This window comes from Pseudophryne corroboree, chromosome 2 (genome assembly GCF_028390025.1).
Source record: "Pseudophryne corroboree isolate aPseCor3 chromosome 2, aPseCor3.hap2, whole genome shotgun sequence".
NCBI classification, from domain to species: Eukaryota; Metazoa; Chordata; class Amphibia; order Anura; family Myobatrachidae; genus Pseudophryne; species Pseudophryne corroboree.
In genome coordinates, this window is record NC_086445.1 from 129,071,277 (window position 1) to 129,089,634 (window position 18,358).

The 18,358-nt window shown below is 47.4% G+C and overlaps 1 protein-coding gene across 1 annotated transcript in view; it reads left to right on the forward strand.

Moving 5' to 3' along the window:
• Window positions 1–14,484, forward strand: part of LOC134990547 (palmitoyltransferase ZDHHC20-like) — a 154,805-nt gene extending 140,321 nt beyond the window's left edge. The window contains exons 8-9 of the mRNA XM_063950694.1: window positions 13,182–13,305; window positions 14,370–14,484. Of these exons, the coding sequence (XP_063806764.1) occupies window positions 13,182–13,305; window positions 14,370–14,484 (239 nt within the window). The remainder of the gene's footprint in view (window positions 1–13,181; window positions 13,306–14,369) is intronic.
• Window positions 14,485–18,358: the final 3,874 nt, after the last annotated feature.

The following is an 18,358-nucleotide window of genomic DNA, read 5'->3' on the forward strand; positions in this document are numbered from 1 at the left end:
GTTGAAGCGGCCGCTGGAGATTGAGGGCTACAAAGCAGCACGGTCAGCAGCCTCAACCCACAGGAGCAGACTTGCGGTGAGCAGCACGGGGGCAGGTGGGGGGGGGGGGGATATCTGGCACTGGGGACATGGCTGGCACTGGGGGCATGGGACATGTGTATCTGGCATTGGGGGCATGGGACATGTGTACCTGGCACTGGGGGCATGGGACATGTGTATCTGGCACTGGGGGCATGGGACATGTGTATCTGGCATTGGTAGCACATCTGGCACTGTGGGGACAAGAGTATCTGGCATTAGGGGCATATCTGGCACTGTGTGGGGCATATATGTATCTGGCACTGTGTGGGGCATTTATGTATCTGGCACTGTGGAGGCATATCTGCACTGTGGGGGCATTTATGTATCTGGCACTGTGGGGGCATATCTGCACTGTAGGGGCATTTATGTATCTGGCACTGTGGGGGCATATCTGCACTGTGGGGGCATTTATGTATCTGGCACTGTGGGGGCATTTATGTATCTGGCACTGTGGGGGCATTTATGTATCTGGCACTGTGGGGGCATTTATGTATATGGCACTGGGGGCATTTATGTATCTGGCACTGTGGGGGCATATCTGCACTGTGGGGGCATTTATGTATCTGGAACTGTGGGGACATTTCTTGCACTGTGTGGCCATTTATGTAGCTGGCACTGCTGGGGGGCATGTCACGTGTAGCTGGCACTGCTGGGGGGCATGTCACGTGTAGCTGGCACTGCTGGGGGGCATGTCACGTGTAGCTGGCACTGCTGGGGGGCATGTCACGTGTAGCTGGCACTGCTGCGTGGCATGTCATGTGTAGCTGGCACTGCACATTATGTGTATCTGGCACTATACTGGAGACATTGTGTGTAAGGAACACTACTGTGGATGTTATGTGTAAGGCTGCTAATTGTGTGCGTAGAGGGGGTGTGAAAATATATTTATAGTTTGATGATATAAAGTTACGAGGTCACGCCCACTTTCCCAGGAGACCACACCCACTTTTCCAGGAGCGCGTGCATGCCGAAGGCGCGCACATATGGGGGGGGGGGGGGGGGGGGGGCGCTTTTACATTTTCTCGCGCAGGATGCTAATAGGCCTGTAGCCAGAAATATTGTAAATGAGTAAATCAGTGCGCTTGTCCAGATTATGCGAAGTTCCTTACTGTAAAAGTGCAATCTAAAGTCACAAATAAATTTGGTCAAATGACCAATCCAATAAATGAGTTCTTCCAAAACTTGTATTTGGTTTAATTGCCAAACAGTCCACACTTTCCCCGTTTTAACGGGTGGCTGCTCAGTTCTTCAAAAAGTGCCACTAGGTATGCGTAGCCCAAAGGGGAATCTGAAAATAGAGGAAGAAACAACAGAGCGCCTATAGTGTAGTATCCTTTAAATTAGTTTTTGTCACACGCAAGAATAATATTGCGTACCGGATTACGGCTTGACTCAATGCCTATCGATCCCCTGGTCTTTTAGTCCACGTCTCTGTCGAAATCTAGATAGAGTCAGGAGACAGGGAATCGCTATATAGCGTAGTAATTACTCAGAAAATAGTGTCAAATTTTACGTCTCACATAAAATTACATGCGTACCAGATAAAGTAATAATTTGTGCATGTCAGTATAAATACTTGTATCCTGGTCCTCATCAGAGGGTGGTGGTCATATGGAAACCTTTGGATAATATAGCAATGCTCCAATCAATAATTCATATAAGAAAAGTTCAAATTTATTTAAGTATACAAAAAATATATATAAAAATATATGGCTTAGCTTAAATGACATAAATGTCGGCAAAGGTAGGTCGGCAAGTCGGTAGTTCAGTTTCTCAACGCGTTTCGCCTGGCTTAGGGCTTCATCAGGAGATTACATCATACTGTAGTGAGGTCTTATTTATACCCACATCGATTAGTACTTAATTATGCAAATTACTTCCGGTTTGCGTCTTCGGCGAAACCGGAAGTAGTATAATACTTAATAAGTTTAAAGATATGGTGCCTTGGATGAGTGGTGGTGATTGTCTGTTAGCCACAGTATCTTTTCCAGTTCGGTTTGTTACACAGACCCACTGTTATCAAAACACAGTGGTCTGTTTACATTTAGCGCTGCTCGGCGCCTGACTTCCGGCGGAAGTGCGTCGCCGCCGGAAGTGACGTGTCTCCCACGGCCGCATCAACACTGACACTGCCCAGCAATAGTGTGTATAGTGGATCGTGGAGAGGTGCTTCTCTAACCACATGGCTAAGTTACATAAGTAAACAAAGCAAGTACATTTATATAAATGGCTAGTAAGCTGCAAAACATTTGGCCCTGCTACTATGTACTATGTGTGCCTGGCATAGCTGTCAGGGTGAGTTATAACTGGGTTTGTGAGGCGTGACTAATTAGGGGCAGTACTCAGCAACTTCTGCCAGTGAGGCATGGGCAACCAGGACAGTCTCATACCTCTCTCCTATATTCCTGACAGCTCTGTAGTAGCAGTGCTGTCAGCAGTCACCAGTCTTCCCTGCCCAGTGTCAGACTGGGAAACGAAGGGCACACCAGGAGAATGCAGTGTTAGAGGCCTGTGTTTAGGGGTGCGGCCAGCCTCCAGAGTGGGTGTGGCCATCCGCCACAAAGCATGGGCTGGGCCCCTTGATAAATATATATAGTAAATACTGCTAGTGCATGCATGATAATGTACCAGATTAATAACAGCAATGCACTGTAGAGAATATACCATAGTCATGTGCAGTATAAGGCAACATATGTATACTGCATAATTCAAGTGCACAGTGTGGGACCTGATTCCCAGAGGAGGTGGCTTCCCCAGGCAGTGGTTTCCCCTGTGGTTGCCCATGGTCAGCTTATTACAGTACACTCTGACAGTCTCTTGCAGCTCTCCAGTCTCAGTCTCCCAGCTGCTCAGGGATTGATGTATTGACTGTTAGGGGTCTATTCAGAGGTGTAGCTAGGTGCCATGGTGCCCGGAGCAAGGGTAGTTTTTGGCGCCCCCTCTTCTGTACTGAATTAGGTGCATGTTACATTTAAAAAGAAAAAATATTTAAAAATCCTAAATTGGTGACAGGGCTGCTTCTAGAACTTGTGGATCTCAGTGCAAAAGTTTCCTTTGGCCCCCCATGCTTTAAATAGGGCCAGTGCACGCCTAGAAAATATAAGGGGGTGGCTTCATGTGGAAAGGACGTTGGCACAGAATAGTACCAATTTAGATTACACCACACAGTATTGTCCATTATTCACATTGCACAGTATTATCCTTTATTCACATTACACCACACAGTAGTATGCTGGAGGAAGAGAGATGCAGATGTACACTCTTAGCACTAAGAACACTAATAGTAAAAATAATTGAAATAAACCGTCACAATTAACATGGAGTATAATTGAAGTTCTTAGCATACATTTGCGCAAATATGCGGGCCCATGTACCGCGGCCAGGTGACTTCATCACATGGGTCCCTAACATTACTAATACTAATACAGCTGCTTGGTTGCGATGCGTTACAGCACCTTGGGGCAGATGTATTAACCTAGAGAAGGAATAAGGAAGTGATAAACCAGTGATATGTGCAAGGTGATAAAGACACCAGCCAATCAGCTCCATTATGTAAATTAACAGTTAGGATCTGATTGGCTGCTGCCTTTATCACCTTGCACATATCACTGGTTTATCACTTCCTTATGCCTTCTCCAGGTTAATACATCTGCCCCCTTATTCTGTGCACCCTTTTTTATGATCTTATCATGTTTTCTCTAACGTCCTAGAGGATGCTGGGACTCCGTAAGGACCAAGGGGAATAGACGGGCTCCGCAGGAGACATGGGCACTTTAAGAAAGACTTTAGACTCTGGGTGTGCACTGGCTCCTCCCTCTATGCCCCTCCTCCAGACCTCAGTTTGAGACTGTGCCCAGAGGCAGATGGGTGCACTGCAGGGAGCTCTCCTGAGTTTCCTGCTAAGAAAGTATATTTGTTAGGTTTTTTATTTTCAGGGAGCACTGCTGGCAACAGACTCCCTGCATCGAGGGACTGAGGGGAGAGAAGCAGACCTACTTAAATGATAGGGTCTGCTTCTTAGGCTACTGGACACCATTAGCTCCAGAGGGAGTCGGAACACAGGTTCGCCCTGGACGTTCGTCCCAGAGCCGCGCCGCCGTCCTCCTCACAGAGCCAGAAGAAAGAAGCCGGGTGAGTATGAGAAGAAAGAAGGTTTCAAAAGGCGGCAGAAGACTTTGTGAGCTTCACTGAGGTAACGCACAGTACGGCAGCTGTGCACCATTGCTCCCATACACCTCACATACTCCGGTCACTGTAAGGGTGCAGGGCGCAGGGGGGGCACTCTGGGCAGCAATATAAACCTCTTATTTGGCAAAAGAGAGCATATATACAGCTGGACACTGTATATATGCATGAGCCCCCGCCAATTTTACACTTTTAGCGGGACTGAAGCCCGCCGCCGAGGGGGCGGGGCTTCTCCCTCAGCACTCACCAGCGCCATGTTTTTCTCCACAGCACCGCTGAGAGGAAGCTCCCCGGACTCTCCCCTGCTTATACCACGGTAGAAGAGAGGATTTTAAAGAAGAGGGGGGGCACATATTTCGGCGCAGATAATAATAACAGCGCTACGGGGTAAACATTAAATTGCTGTGTTTTTCCTGGGTCATATTGCGCTGGGGTGTGTGCTGGCATACTCTCTCTCTGCCTCTCCAAAGGGCCTTGTGGGGGAACTGTATTCAGAAGAGCATTCCCTGAGTGTGTGGTGTGTCGGTACGTGTGTGTCGACATGTCTGAGGTAAAAGGCTATCCTATGGAGGAGATGGAGCAAATGTGTGTGTGTGTGGTGTCGCCGTCGACAACGCCGACGCCGGATTGGATATGTGAAATTAAGGGCTAAGATGAATTATTACACAAAAGATTAGAGAACAGACAGGGAATCTACCCATGTCTGTCCCTATGTCACAGAGATTTTCAGAGTCTCACAACGCTCACTATCCAAAATCATAGACACTGATATCGACACAGAGTCTGACTCCTGTGTCGACTACGATAATGCAAAGTACAGCCAAACTGGCAGAAAAGTATTCAATATATGGTTATTGTAATAAAAGATGTTTTGCTTATCACTGATGACTCCTCTGTCCCTGACACGAGGGTACACATGTTTAAGGGGAAGAAAGCTGAGGTAAATTTCCCTCCTCTCATGAAGAAAAAGAGCGGGAATCTCCAGACAAGAAGCTGCAGCTTCCCAAAAAGAATTCTCAGGGAGTATCCTTTCTCTTATGGGGCCAGGATACGATGGGAATCTTCCCCTAGGGTGTACAAGGCATTTACACGTTTACCCAAAAAGGTAGCGCTGACTTTACAGCTATCCTCAGGGATCCTGCAGATAGCATGCGGTAAAAGTACTTTGAAGTCCATTTACACACATTCTGGTACACTACTCAGACCGGCGATTGTGTCGGCATGGGTTTATAGCGCTGTAGCAGCGTAGACAGATATCTTATCAGCGGAGATTGAAACCCTAGATAAGGATACCATGTTATTGTCCCTAGTATATATATATATATATATATATATATATATACATATATATATTTATATGTAAAAAATGTTGTCTTATATATATATATATATAAGACATGCCCAAAGAGACGTTAGTCTACTGGGTTCTAGAGTCAACGCTATGCCGATTTCTGCTAGACGGGTCCTGTGGCACATGCAATGGACAGGTGATGCCGACTAAAGGAGGCATATGGAGTTGTTGCCTTACAAGGGTGAGGAATTGTTCGGAGAGGGCCTCTCGGATCTCGTCTCCACGGCTACAGCAGGTAAATCAAATTTTTTGCCATATATTCCCTCACAATCTAAGAAAGCGCCTCATTATCAAATGCAGTCCTTTCGTTCCAATAAAAACAAGAGAGCACGTGGTTCGTCCTTTCTTGCCAGAGGTAAGGGCAGAGGGAAAAAGCTGCACAACACAGCTAGTTCCCAGGAACAGAAGTCCTCCCCAGCCTCTGCTAAATCCACCGCATGACGCTGGGGCTCCCCTGAGGGAGTCAGCTCCTGTGGGGGCACGTCTTTGACTGTTCAGCCACGTCTGGGTCCACTCACAGGTGGATCCATGGGCAATAGAAATTGTTTCCCAGGGTTACAAACTGGAATTCGAAGAAGTGCCTCCTCGCCGTTTTTTTCAAATCGGCCCTACCGAAACAACCCCTGGAAAGGGAGATAGTGTTACATGCGATTCAAAAATTGTGTCTGCAAGTGGTGGTAGGGGTTCCCCTGCTTCAAAGAGGGCAGGGGTACTACTCAACTCTGTGTGTGGTTCCGATACCGGACGGTTCGGTCAGACCATTTTAAATTTAAAACCCCTGAACCTTTACTTAAAACGGTTCAAGTTCAAGATGGAATCACTCAGGGCGGTCATCGCCAGCCTAAAAGGGGGAGATTTTTTGGTATCTCTGGACATAAAGGATGCATACCTGCATGTCCCCATATATCCTCCTCATCAGGCGTACCTGAGATTTGCGGTACAGGATTGTCATTACCAATTTCAGACGTTGCCGTTTGGGCTTTCCACGGCCCCGAGAATTTTCACTAAGGTAATGGGGGAAATGATGGTGCTCCTGCGCAAGCAGGGTGTCACAATTATCCCGTACTTGGACGATCTCCTCATAAAAGCGAGATCACGGGAGAAGTTGCTGAGCGGCGTATCACTTTCACTGAATGTGTTACAGCGACACGGCTGGATTCTCAATATTCCAAAGTCGCAGCTGAATCCTACAACTCTTCTGCCCTTCTTGGGCATGATTCTGGACACAGACCAGAAAAGGGTTTTTCTTCCGAAGGGAAAAGCGCAGGAACTCATGACTCTAGTCATGAACTTGTTGAAACCAAAACAAGTGTCAGTACATCATTGCACTCAAGTTCTGGGAAAGATACTGGCAACACACGAAGCCATTCCATACGGCAAGGGCCTTCCAATGGGACCTATTGGACAAATGGTCAGGGTCGTATCTTCAATTGCGTCAGCGGATCACCCTGTCCCCCAGGGCCAGAGTATCTCTCCTGGGGTGGCTAAACAGTGCTCACCTTCTAGAGGGCCGCAGGTTCGGCATTCAGGACTAGATCCTGGTGACCACGGACGCGAGCCTCCGAGGTTGGGGAGCGGTCGCACGGGGAAGAAATTTCGAAGGACTTTAGTCAAGTCAAGAGACTTGTCTTCACATCAACATCCTGGAACTAAGGGCCATATACAACGCCCTACGTCAAGCGGAGATCTTACTTCGCTCTGCATTCGGGAGAGTGGGGACTTCATCAGGAAGTCTTCGCGCAGTTTGCAAGTCGGTGGGGACTACCCCAAATAGACATGATGGCATCCCGTCTCAACAAAAAGCTACAAAGGTATTGCGCCAGGTCAAGAGACCCTCAGGCGGTAGCGGTGGATGCCCTAGTGACACCGTGGGTGTTCCAGTCGGTATATGTGTTTCCTCCTCTTCCTCTCATACCCAAGGTGTTGAGGATAATAAGAAAAAGAGGAGTGAGAACAATTCTCATTGTTCCAGATTGGCCACGAAGGACCTGGTATACGGATCTGCAAGAAATGCTCACAGAAGATCCGTGGCCTCTTCCTCTAAGGCAGGACTTGTTACAACAAGGTCCCTGTCTGTTCCAAGACTTGCTGCGGCTGCGTTTGACGGCATGACGGTTGAACGCCGGATCCTAGCGGAAAAAGGTATTCCGGATGAGGTCATTCCTACGCTAATAAAGGCTAGGAAGGACGTGACATCTAAACATTATCACCGAATATGGAGAAAATATGTTTCTTGGTGTGAGGCCAGGAATGCTCCTACGGAAGAATTCCACCTGGGCCGTTTTCTTCACTTCCTACAAACTGGAGTGAATTTGGACCTAAAATTAGGCTCCATTAAAAGTTCAGATTTCAGCCTTATCCATTTTCTTTCAAAAGCAATTGGCCTCATTACCTGAAGTACAGACTTTTGTGAAGGGAGTACTGCATATTCAGCCTCCTTTTGTACCTCCAGTGGCGCCATGGGACCTTAACGTGGTGTTAAGTTTCCTTAAGTCACATTGGTTTGAACCACTTAAGACAGTGGAGTTGAAATATCTCACCTGGAAGGTGGTCATGTTGTTAGCCTTGGCTTCGGCTAGGCGAGTTTCGGAATTGGCGGCTTTATCACATAAAAGCCCTTATCTGGTTTTCCATATGGATAGAGCGGAATTGCGGACCCATCCTCAGTTCCTGCCTAAGGTGGTCTCATCCTTTCATATGAACCAACCTATTGTCGTGCCGGTGGCTACACGTGACTTGGAGGATTCCGAGTCCCTTGATGTGGTCAGGGCTTTGAAAATTTACGTGGCCCGAACGGCTAGGATCAGTAAAACAGAAGCACTGGTCGTCCTGTATGCAGCCAACAAAGTTGGCGGCCCTGCTTCAAAGCAGACTATTGCTCGCTGGATCTGTAACACGATGCAGCAGGCGCATTCTACGGCAGGATTGCCGTTCCAAAATCGGTTAAGGCCCATTCCACTAGGAAGGTGGGCTCGTCTTGGGCGGCTGCCCGAGGGGTCTCGGCACTACAGCTGTGCCGAGCTGCTACTTGGTCGGGTTCAAACACCTTTGCAAAATTCTATAAGTTTGATACCCTGGCTGAGGAGGACCTCCTGTTTGCTCAATCGGTGCTGCAGAGTCATCCGCACTCTCCCGCCCGTTTGGGAGCTTTGGTATAATCCCCATGGTCCTTATGGAGTCCCAGCATCCTCTAGGACGTTAGAGAAAATAAGATTTTACACTTACCGGTAAATCTATTTCTCGTAGTCCGTAGAGGATGCTGGGCACCCGTCCCAAGTGCGGACTTCTTCTGCAAGACTTGTATATAGTTATTGCTTACATAAGGGTTACATTGCCCAGATAAGGTACTGTGGATTACAACCTATCTTTGGCTACATCTAGCCCCTCACTAAGACATCATCCACCTCTGTTCTCTGAGCAACTAATAACTGACTTATTGCATTAATCTACTAATATCAGTATATTCAGGCTCTGAATTGCTGAAGGCTCACTGTTTCAACTCAGGATCCATTTCCCAGGACATGTTATCACTTCCCCCCACACACAAGAAACCTACTTCAAAGGCCTCTCACACTGAGACTTTTCACACCTACACAGTAGGAATTGGCTTCTAACACCTTCCCAAAAGTCTGCCTATGCTAGGATAATTGATTAAATCAGCAGCTATTTTATTTATCACTTGCTTCAAATATACCCAATAGGTTATAGCAATAACTTTGTTCATAAACCCATTAGAATTTTGGACCAAATACCGATTGGGGGAAAACAAAACACAAAAAGGAAGAAAAAAAAACAAAAACAAAAAAACACTGCTTTCTCTCCCTCTCTCATCATCATATGCAGCTCAAACTCATAGTAATCTGTCATTGATGACCAAATGTATACATATTGCTCCAGCTTCATTCTTTCACTCCGCCCACCACGTTCTGCAGTTCCTATCACACCATCACAGGCTTCTATTCTCCAATCCCTTGGCATTTTAAAAAGAAAAAACAGGCGCATTCGTGGGAAGCGAGCAGGCAGGAAACTTATTTCCCCCGGTAACCATCTACGTCCTTTGCCCACCTGCTCACCCCCATACACAAAGAACAATCAAATAGAAGTAATACCCAAAAGACGGCCCTATGTTTGGAAGGACAGAACTGTCAACTCTCGCTTTGTGACCCCCATACCCAGAGCTCCTGCAATTAACATAAAGAAAACGGAAGGCCCTCTGGTATGCCCAATCAGGTCAGTCCTTTGTAATGCCAGATCTATAAGAAACAAGACTGCAACAATTGCTGACCTTATTGAATCTGCAGATCTAGCCTGTATTACAGAGACCTGGCTAGATGAAAATGCAGCACCTATATTAGAGGCTGCGGTACCAACAAACTACTCTGTCATCCACAACCCAAGACTGGACCGCAGGGGTGGCGGGGTGGCTATCTGCTTCAAAAATGAACTTAAACTTAGGGTCCACCCTATTGAAACTACTCGCTCATTTGAGTGCATTGCTGCCCAGAGTTCGACAGGATTAGGTTTCAGAGTACTTCTCATCTACCGGCCACCTGGAGATGGAAAGATATTTCTACAAGAAATTGCAGACACTGTTGCTGGCCTGGTTCTGGAACATCAAAGATGGCTCATCCTCGGGGATTTCAATGCATGGGTGGATGATGAGCTCTCACGCCTTGGCCAAGACCTCCTGTGCACAATGAATGGTCTGGGCTTCACACAGATAATTCCCTCTGCCACACATAAAAGTGGTCACACTCTTGATCTTGTCTTTCAGATTGGATTAGAAGTCACTGACCTAAAAATAAACCCAGTCATCTGGTCAGACCACTACTCCCTCTGGTTCTCAGTTGCAACCCCTCAAATAAGATCTCTGCCCGTGGAGTTGACCAGATACCGTCCAAGGAGGGGTATGACTCCCCAGGCTCTTGCAGCAAATATGGATCTCTCTGCTATACTGGGTGCCTGTGAAGATCCCTGTTCCCTAGTCCGTTATTATAATAGGGATGTTAAGGCTGCAATTGATATTATCGCCCCTGTGCGTATAAGACCTCGTAAACCACATCGTCAAGCTCCATGGTACGACAACAGTGTTAGTGAGCTCAAGAAAAGGGGGCGTAGACTGGAAAGACGATGGAGGAAGACTAACCTAGTGGATGACAAAATAAAACTAATAAAGCATAACGAAGAATATCAATCGACAATCACTCGCAAGAAATCACAGTTCCTGTCAAATGAGATCACAGCAGCAAACAATAGGCCAGCTCAACTTTTCCGCACAGTGGAGATGCTGTGCAAGCCAGCATGCCTGCAGACTGATGAGACCCTTTCCCAAGCAAGATGCAACGAGTTTGCAAACTTCTTTGCAGATAAAATATCCACCATCCGGGCTGGAATATCCACAGTGCCATCAAAGGAGAGCCAAACTACAAAGCCTGCCAATATAAGCTACCTGCCTTCATGGACCAGCTTTGACCCAGTGGATGTAAAGGACACTGCTGAAATTGCTCGGATTTTGCGTCCCACCACCTGTGGTCTGGACCCAGCCTCAACCAAGCTTCTAATAGGTTGTACGGATATAATCGGTCCTGTCTTTGCAAAAATTGTTCAATGCTCTTTGCAGACAGGCATTTTTCCTGGACCCCTAAAGGAAGCAATTGTTAGACCACTTCTTAAAAAACCTAATTTAGATCCCGACTGCATGTCCAACTACAGACCGGTATCAAACCTTCCTTTCCTAGGAAAGGTTATTGAGAAAGTGGTTGCAAATCAACTGGAAACTCGCCTGACAACCCATGATATTTATGATCCATTTCAATCAGGATTCAGGAGAAGACATAGCGCTGAAACAGCCCTGGTGTGTGTGTTAAATGATCTTCTGATGGCAAAAGACAGAGGTGACTGTTCAATATTAATCCTTCTGGATCTCTCGGCAGCATTTGATACCGTGGACCACGGGCTTCTGATTGAGCGACTGATACACTTCTGTGGTCTGGATGGCACAGTCCTAAACTGGTTCAAATCATTTCTCACAGGCAGGTCACAGAGAGTATCATCTGGATTATACTCATCACCACCAGTGCCATTGCCATGTGGTGTCCCACAAGGTTCTATACTATCCCCCATGCTTTTTGCAGTATACATGCTCCCATTGGGCGAAATAATCAGGCGCCATGGCCTGGTCTACCACTGCTATGCAGATGATACACAACTGTACTTGTCCTTTGCTCCGGGCACTGATAACCCAGTAGCAACCCTGAATGGCTGTCTAGCTGAACTACAGGAGTGGATGAGCGCCAGTTGGCTGCGACTGAACCCGGATAAAACAGAGGTCCTTATAATACGACCGCAACATCAAAGGACAAGACTGCAGCATAGCCAACCAACTGGACTTACACTCGGGGATTCAGAATTACAGACCAGTGATCATGTGCGGAATCTTGGCGTTGTCCTGGATGATGGCTTGACACTTAAACATCAGATATCAGCCACAATCAAATCCTCATTCTTTCACCTGAGGAACATAGCCAGAATCAAGCACTTAATTCCCTCAGATGATATGCCAAAAGTCATACATGCATTTGTATCATCTCGATTAGACTACTGTAATGCCCTCTACCTTGGTCTACCAGCAAAAGAATTGCAACGCTTACAGCTGGTGCAAAACACAGCTGCCAGGCTGTTAACCAACCAGCCCCGTTCCAGCCACATAACACCCATCCTCTACTCCCTTCACTGGCTGCCTGTAAGATGGCGAATCCTCTTCAAGATTGGCTTACTGAGTTTCAAAGCATTACATGACCAAGGCCCAAGGTACCTGAAACAGCTTCTGATCCCATACTGCCCCACTCGATTACTGCGATCTGTAGATGAAGGACTTTTAGCAGTACCTAGAATCTACCGTAATTCATCTGGGGGTCGAGCTTTTAGTCATGCGGCTCCGACTCTATGGAACTCACTTCCCAGCACAGTGCGAGAGGCCCCAACTATAGAATCCTTCAAAAGTAGACTCAAGACTTTCCTGTTTACTCAAGCATTTCCATAGTATCTCTTTTAGTATCTTCATGTTTCTGTATTTTATGAAAAATGTACTTCATTATTTTTCTGTACTATATTATGCTGTGTATCTGTTAAGCGCCTTGAGTCCTATTGGAGAAAGAGCGCTATATAAATAAAATTATTATTATTATTATTATTATTATAGTTCATCGGTTTGGACCGAGACTATGTTGTTTGTTCATACTGTTAACTGGGTAGTTTATCACAAGTTATACGGTGTGATTGGTGTGGCTGGTATGAATCTTGCCTTTGGATTAACAAAAATCCTTTCCTCGTATTGTCCATCTCCTCTGGGCACAGTTTCTCTAACTGAGGTCTGGAGGAGGGGCATAGAGGGAGGAGCCAGTGCACACCCAGAGTCTAAAGTCTTTCTTAAAGTGCCCGTGTCTCCTGCGGAGACCGTCTATTCCCCATGGTCCTTACGGAGTCCCAGCATCCTCTACGGACTACGAGAAATAGATTTACCGGTAAGTGTAAAATCTTATTTTCTATATTGCTCTCAATCTAGACTCCATCAAGGCTGGTTTCGGATGTTGTCCACAAAGAGAAGGTTTTCCACTCCACATAAACAACAACTTCAGAGAAATATTTGGCAAGGAAAAGAGATATTGGCTGCTGCCTCTATTTACCAGGTACGCTGGTAATGTACAAACAAGTGCCACAGGCAGAAAGAGTATTTACAGTGTCCTTATATTAGGATTGCAGATGCCAGGGCCTAGGGACCACAGAGCAGATGAGGGCTTACAGGTGACTGTGTAAACCAGTGGCAGTTGCCCTCCCCTCGCTACCTCACCTCTCCAGTCTTGTCTGTGACCCTGTGGTGATGGGGTGTGGAGGGGGAACATATAGTTTGCCCATGTGTTTGGTCTGGAGTTCCCCCAATGTGGCCCTAAGTAAGATGCCTATTTATCAAATAACATTTGCGATTATGTCCCCGAAAACACCCATTTTCGGGGGCTAGCTGCAAATATTCTGTATCCCTGCAATGTAAGAAGGCGGGATCGCAGCAGGTATCTCCATTTCCACCGGCAGCCACATCCCCCATAGGTTTCTATGGGGGTATGCAGTACTGCCAGATGTCAATCAATATTGGGAATGTGAAGCATTCCTGATATTGGCCCCCACTGCTACTGCAATCTTCCCATAGTAGCCTATGAGCTGCACTTCGCAGGATGTAGTTCCACAGGGTTCCCCAGGAAATTGCCCCTGTGCATGCCGGTCCTCTCTGGCAAGGTCCAGCGCTGTCTCCATTCTCATCGGCATCCTCCGCTCTGCTGCTAGCAGCCTAATGCTGCCAGCCTCTGGCTTCTAAGTCATGCGCATGCGTGACATCCAGTCTGCATGTGAGCATGACAGTATCACCCGGCGGGAATCCAGCAATGCCCGCAAGGCTTCGCTGAAGCTGAAAAGGCAGTGCTTGGTCCGCATTGCGGGCAATCTATAGATGGCGAGAGCGGTACAGTGGCAAACAGCGGTAAGTTTAGTCTACCACTGTTTGCTGAATAGTGAAAGTAGGCAGTAACCCCTTTAGTGAGTGCTAAAGGGGTTATGTTTCATTGATAAATGGGGCTATTGCTGTCTGGAAGAGACCAGTCCGGCAGGAGCGGGAAGAGTGTGGCACACATCACTGGGCTGTCCTCACTGCTGTAATTATCCTTCATTTATCTAATAACTGATCTGCTCTGTTTTCCTACAGCCAGGGAGACGGATGTTCCTTCCCAACCTGCCTTGTGGTCGTCGATCTGAAGAATAACATAGCGGCCGTACAGAGTGACTCTGCCAAACAGTATGTATCTCAGAGGATCTCATAATAACTCTTTCTTGCAGAAACTGCACCAAAGGGAATACTATATAAACTATAGCTGTAACAGGTGGTGCTTGTATGTGAAATAGCTCTGCCGGCCCTACCCCCTAAATGCATGACATCATAATGTAGCAAGGAGGGGGCAGGGCCGCCAGCACCGGGAAATAAAGCACTGCCTGGGGGTGTCCGTGCAGTTGTGCAGACAGCCAGGCAGCACTGCCACAACAATACTGGCTGCAGGGTGCCATTCCAGATGTCCTGCTAGTAAGAAGCAAGGACCATGAGGAAGCGACTGTGCCACCCACAGAGCCCTGTGCTCTGTCCAGTGTCACCACTCACACTCCCATAATTCCAGCCTGCAGTGACTATCTTATGGCAAGAGCGGCCATGCTATTCTATTCATACTCTTATTACTGGTACAGCAGATGAGATGCTCATATTATGCCAGCAATGCATTTATCATCATAATATATCAGCTATGCCTGTATCAGTCTATACCAGCAGTTACTCATAGTATATTTAGCAATGCCTGTATCATTCTATACCAGCAACATACCCTCCAACATTTTACACATAAAAATCGGTACAAATTAGGAAAGGGGCGTGGCCACTTGTAAAGGGAGAGTGGTCACATCCCTTTTCCCATACTTTCAATGGAAAAATGGAGACTCAAAAATCGGTACAGACCATAGAAAAAAGGTACCGTACCTTCCAAAAAGGTACACTTGGAGGGTATGCAGCAATGCCTATTTCTCTGACGTCCTAGTGGATGCTGGGACTCCGTAAGGACCATGGGGAATAGCGGCTCCGCAGGAGACAGGGCACAAGAATAAAAGCTTTAGGATCAGGTGGTGTGCACTGGCTCCTCCCCCTATGACCCTCCTCCAAGCCTCAGTTAGATTTTTGTGCCCGAACGAGAAGGGTGCAGGCTAGGTGGCTCTCCTGAGCTGCTTAGAATAAAAGTTTATTTTAGGTTTTTTATTTTCAGTGAGTCCTGCTGGCAACAGGCTCACTGCATCGTGGGACTAAGGGGAGAAGAAGCGAACTCACCTGCGTGCAGAGTGGATTGGGCTTCTTAGGCTACTGGACATTAGCTCCAGAGGGACGATCACAGGTTCAGCCTGGATGGGTCCCGGAGCCGCGCCGCCGGCCCCCTTACAGAGCCAGAAGAGCGAAGAGGTCCGGTGAAATCGGCGGCACAAGACGGTCCTGTCTTCAACTAAGGTAGCGCACAGCACCGCAGCTGTGCGCCATTGCTCTCAGCACACTTCACACTCCGGTCACTGAGGGTGCAGGGCGCTGGGGGGGGAGCGCCCTGAGACGCAATATAACAGATATACCTTAGGTTGGCAAAAAGAAATACATCACATATAGCTCCTGGGCTATATGGATGTATTTAACCCCTGCCATTTTTCCAGAAAAGAGCGGGAGATAAGGACGTCGTGAAGGGGCGGAGCCTATCTCCTCAGCACACAAGCGCCATTTTCCCTCACAGCTTCGCTGGAAGGACGGCTCCCTGACTCTCCCCTGCAGACCTGCTACAGAATCAGGGTAAAAAAGAGAAGGGGGGGCACTATTGGCAGCTAATAATAAAAACAGCAGCTATAAAAGGGAGTAACACTTATATAAGGTTATCCCTGTATATATATATAGCGCTGGGTGTGTGCTGGCAAACTCTCCCTCTGTCTCTCCAAAGGGCTGGTGGGGTCCTGTCCTCTATCAGAGCATTCCCGGTGTGTGTGCTGTGTGTCGGTACGTGTGTGTCGACATGTATAAGGAGGAAAATGACGTGGAGGCGGAGCAATTGCCTGGGTTAGTGATGTCACCCCCTAGGGAGTCGACACCTGACTGGATGATAGTATTTAAAGAATTACGTGACAATGTCAGCACTTTGCAAAAAACTGTTGACGACATGAGACAGCCGACAAATCAATTAGTGCCTGTCCAGGCGTCTCAGACACCGTCAGGGGCCCTAAAACGCCCGTTACCTCAGTGGGTCGACACAGACCCAGACACAGATACTGAGTCTAGTGTCGACGGTGAGGAGACAAACGTAATGTCCAGTAGGGCCACACGTTACATGATCACGGCAATGAAGGAGGCATTGAACATTTCTGACACTACAAGTACCACAAAGAAGGGTATTATGTGGGGTGTGAAAAAACTACCAATAGTTTTTCCTGAGTCAGATGAATTAAATGAGGTGTGTGATAAAGCGTGGGTTTCCCCCGACAAAAAACTGCTAATTTCTAATAAATTATTGGCACTATATTCTTTCCCACCAGAGGTTAGGGCGCGTTGGGAAACACCCCCTAGGGTAGATAAAGCGCTCACACGTTTATCTAAACAAGTAGCGTTACCGTCTCCTGATACGGCCACCCTCAAAGAACCAGCTGATAGAAGGCTGGAAAATATCCTAAAAAGTATATACACACATACTGGTGTTATACTGCGACCAGCTATCGCTTCAGCCTGGATGTGCAGTGCTGGAGTCGCGTGGTCGGATTCCCTGACTGAAAATATTGATACCCTGGACAGGGACAATATATTGTTAACTATAGAGCATTTGAAGGATGCATTACTATATATGCGTGATGCACAGAGGGATATTTGCACCCTGGCATCAAGAGTAAGTGCTATGTCCATTTCTGCCAGAAGAGCATTATGGACGCGACAGTGGTCAGGGGATGCGGATTCCAAACGACATATGGAAGTATTGCCGTATAAAGGGGAGGAGTTATTTGGGGCTGGTCTATCGGACCTGGTGGCCACGGCAACGGCTGGAAAGTCCACCTTTTTACCCCAGGTCACCTCACATCAGCAGAAAAAGACACCGTCTTTTCAAACTCAGTCCTTTCGTTCCCATAAGTACAAGCGAGCAAAAGGCCACTCATTTCTGCCCCGGGGCAGAGGAAGAGGAAAAAGACTGCACCATGCAGCCGCTTCCCAGGAGCAGAAGCCCTCCCCTGCTTCTGCCAAGTCTTCAGCATGACGCTGGGGCTTTACAAGCAGACTCAGAGACGGTGGGGGCCCGTCTCAAGAATTTCAACGCGCAGTGGGCTCACTCGCAAGTGGACCCCTGGATTCTACAGGTAGTATCGCAGGGGTACAAACTGGAATTCGAGGCGTTTCCCCCTCGCCGGTTCCTGAAGTCTGCTCTACCAAAGTCTCCCTCCGACAGGGAGGCAGTTTTGGAAGCCATTCACAAGCTGTATTCCCAGCAGGTGATAATCAAGGTACCCCTCCTACAACAAGGAAAGGGGTATTATTCCACGCTGTTTGTGGTACCGAAGCCGGACGGCTCGGTGAGACCAATTTTAAATCTGAAATCCTTGAACACTTACATAAAAAGGTTCAAATTCAAGATGGAGTCACTCAGAGCAGTGATAGCGAACCTGGAAGAAGGGGACTATATGGTGTCTCTGGACATCAAAGATGCTTATCTCCACGTCCCAATCTACCCTTCTCACCAAGGGTACCTCAGGTTTGTAGTACAAAACTGTCATTATCAGTTTCAGACGCTGCCGTTTGGGTTGTCCACGGCACCTCGGGTCTTTACCAAGGTAATGGCCGAAATGATGATTCTTCTTCGAAGAAAAGGCATCTTAATTATCCCTTACTTGGACGATCTCCTGATAAGGGCAAGGTCCAGGGAACAGTTAGAAGTCGGAGTAGCACTATCTCAGGTAGTGTTACGTCAGCACGGGTGGATCCTAAATATTCCAAAATCGCAGCTGATTCCAACGACACGTCTACTGTTCCTAGGAATGATTCTGGACACAGTCCAGAAGAAGGTGTTTCTCCCGGAGGAGAAGGCCAGGGAGTTATCCGAGCTAGTCAGGAACCTCCTAAAACCAGGCCAGGTGTCAGTGCATCAGTGC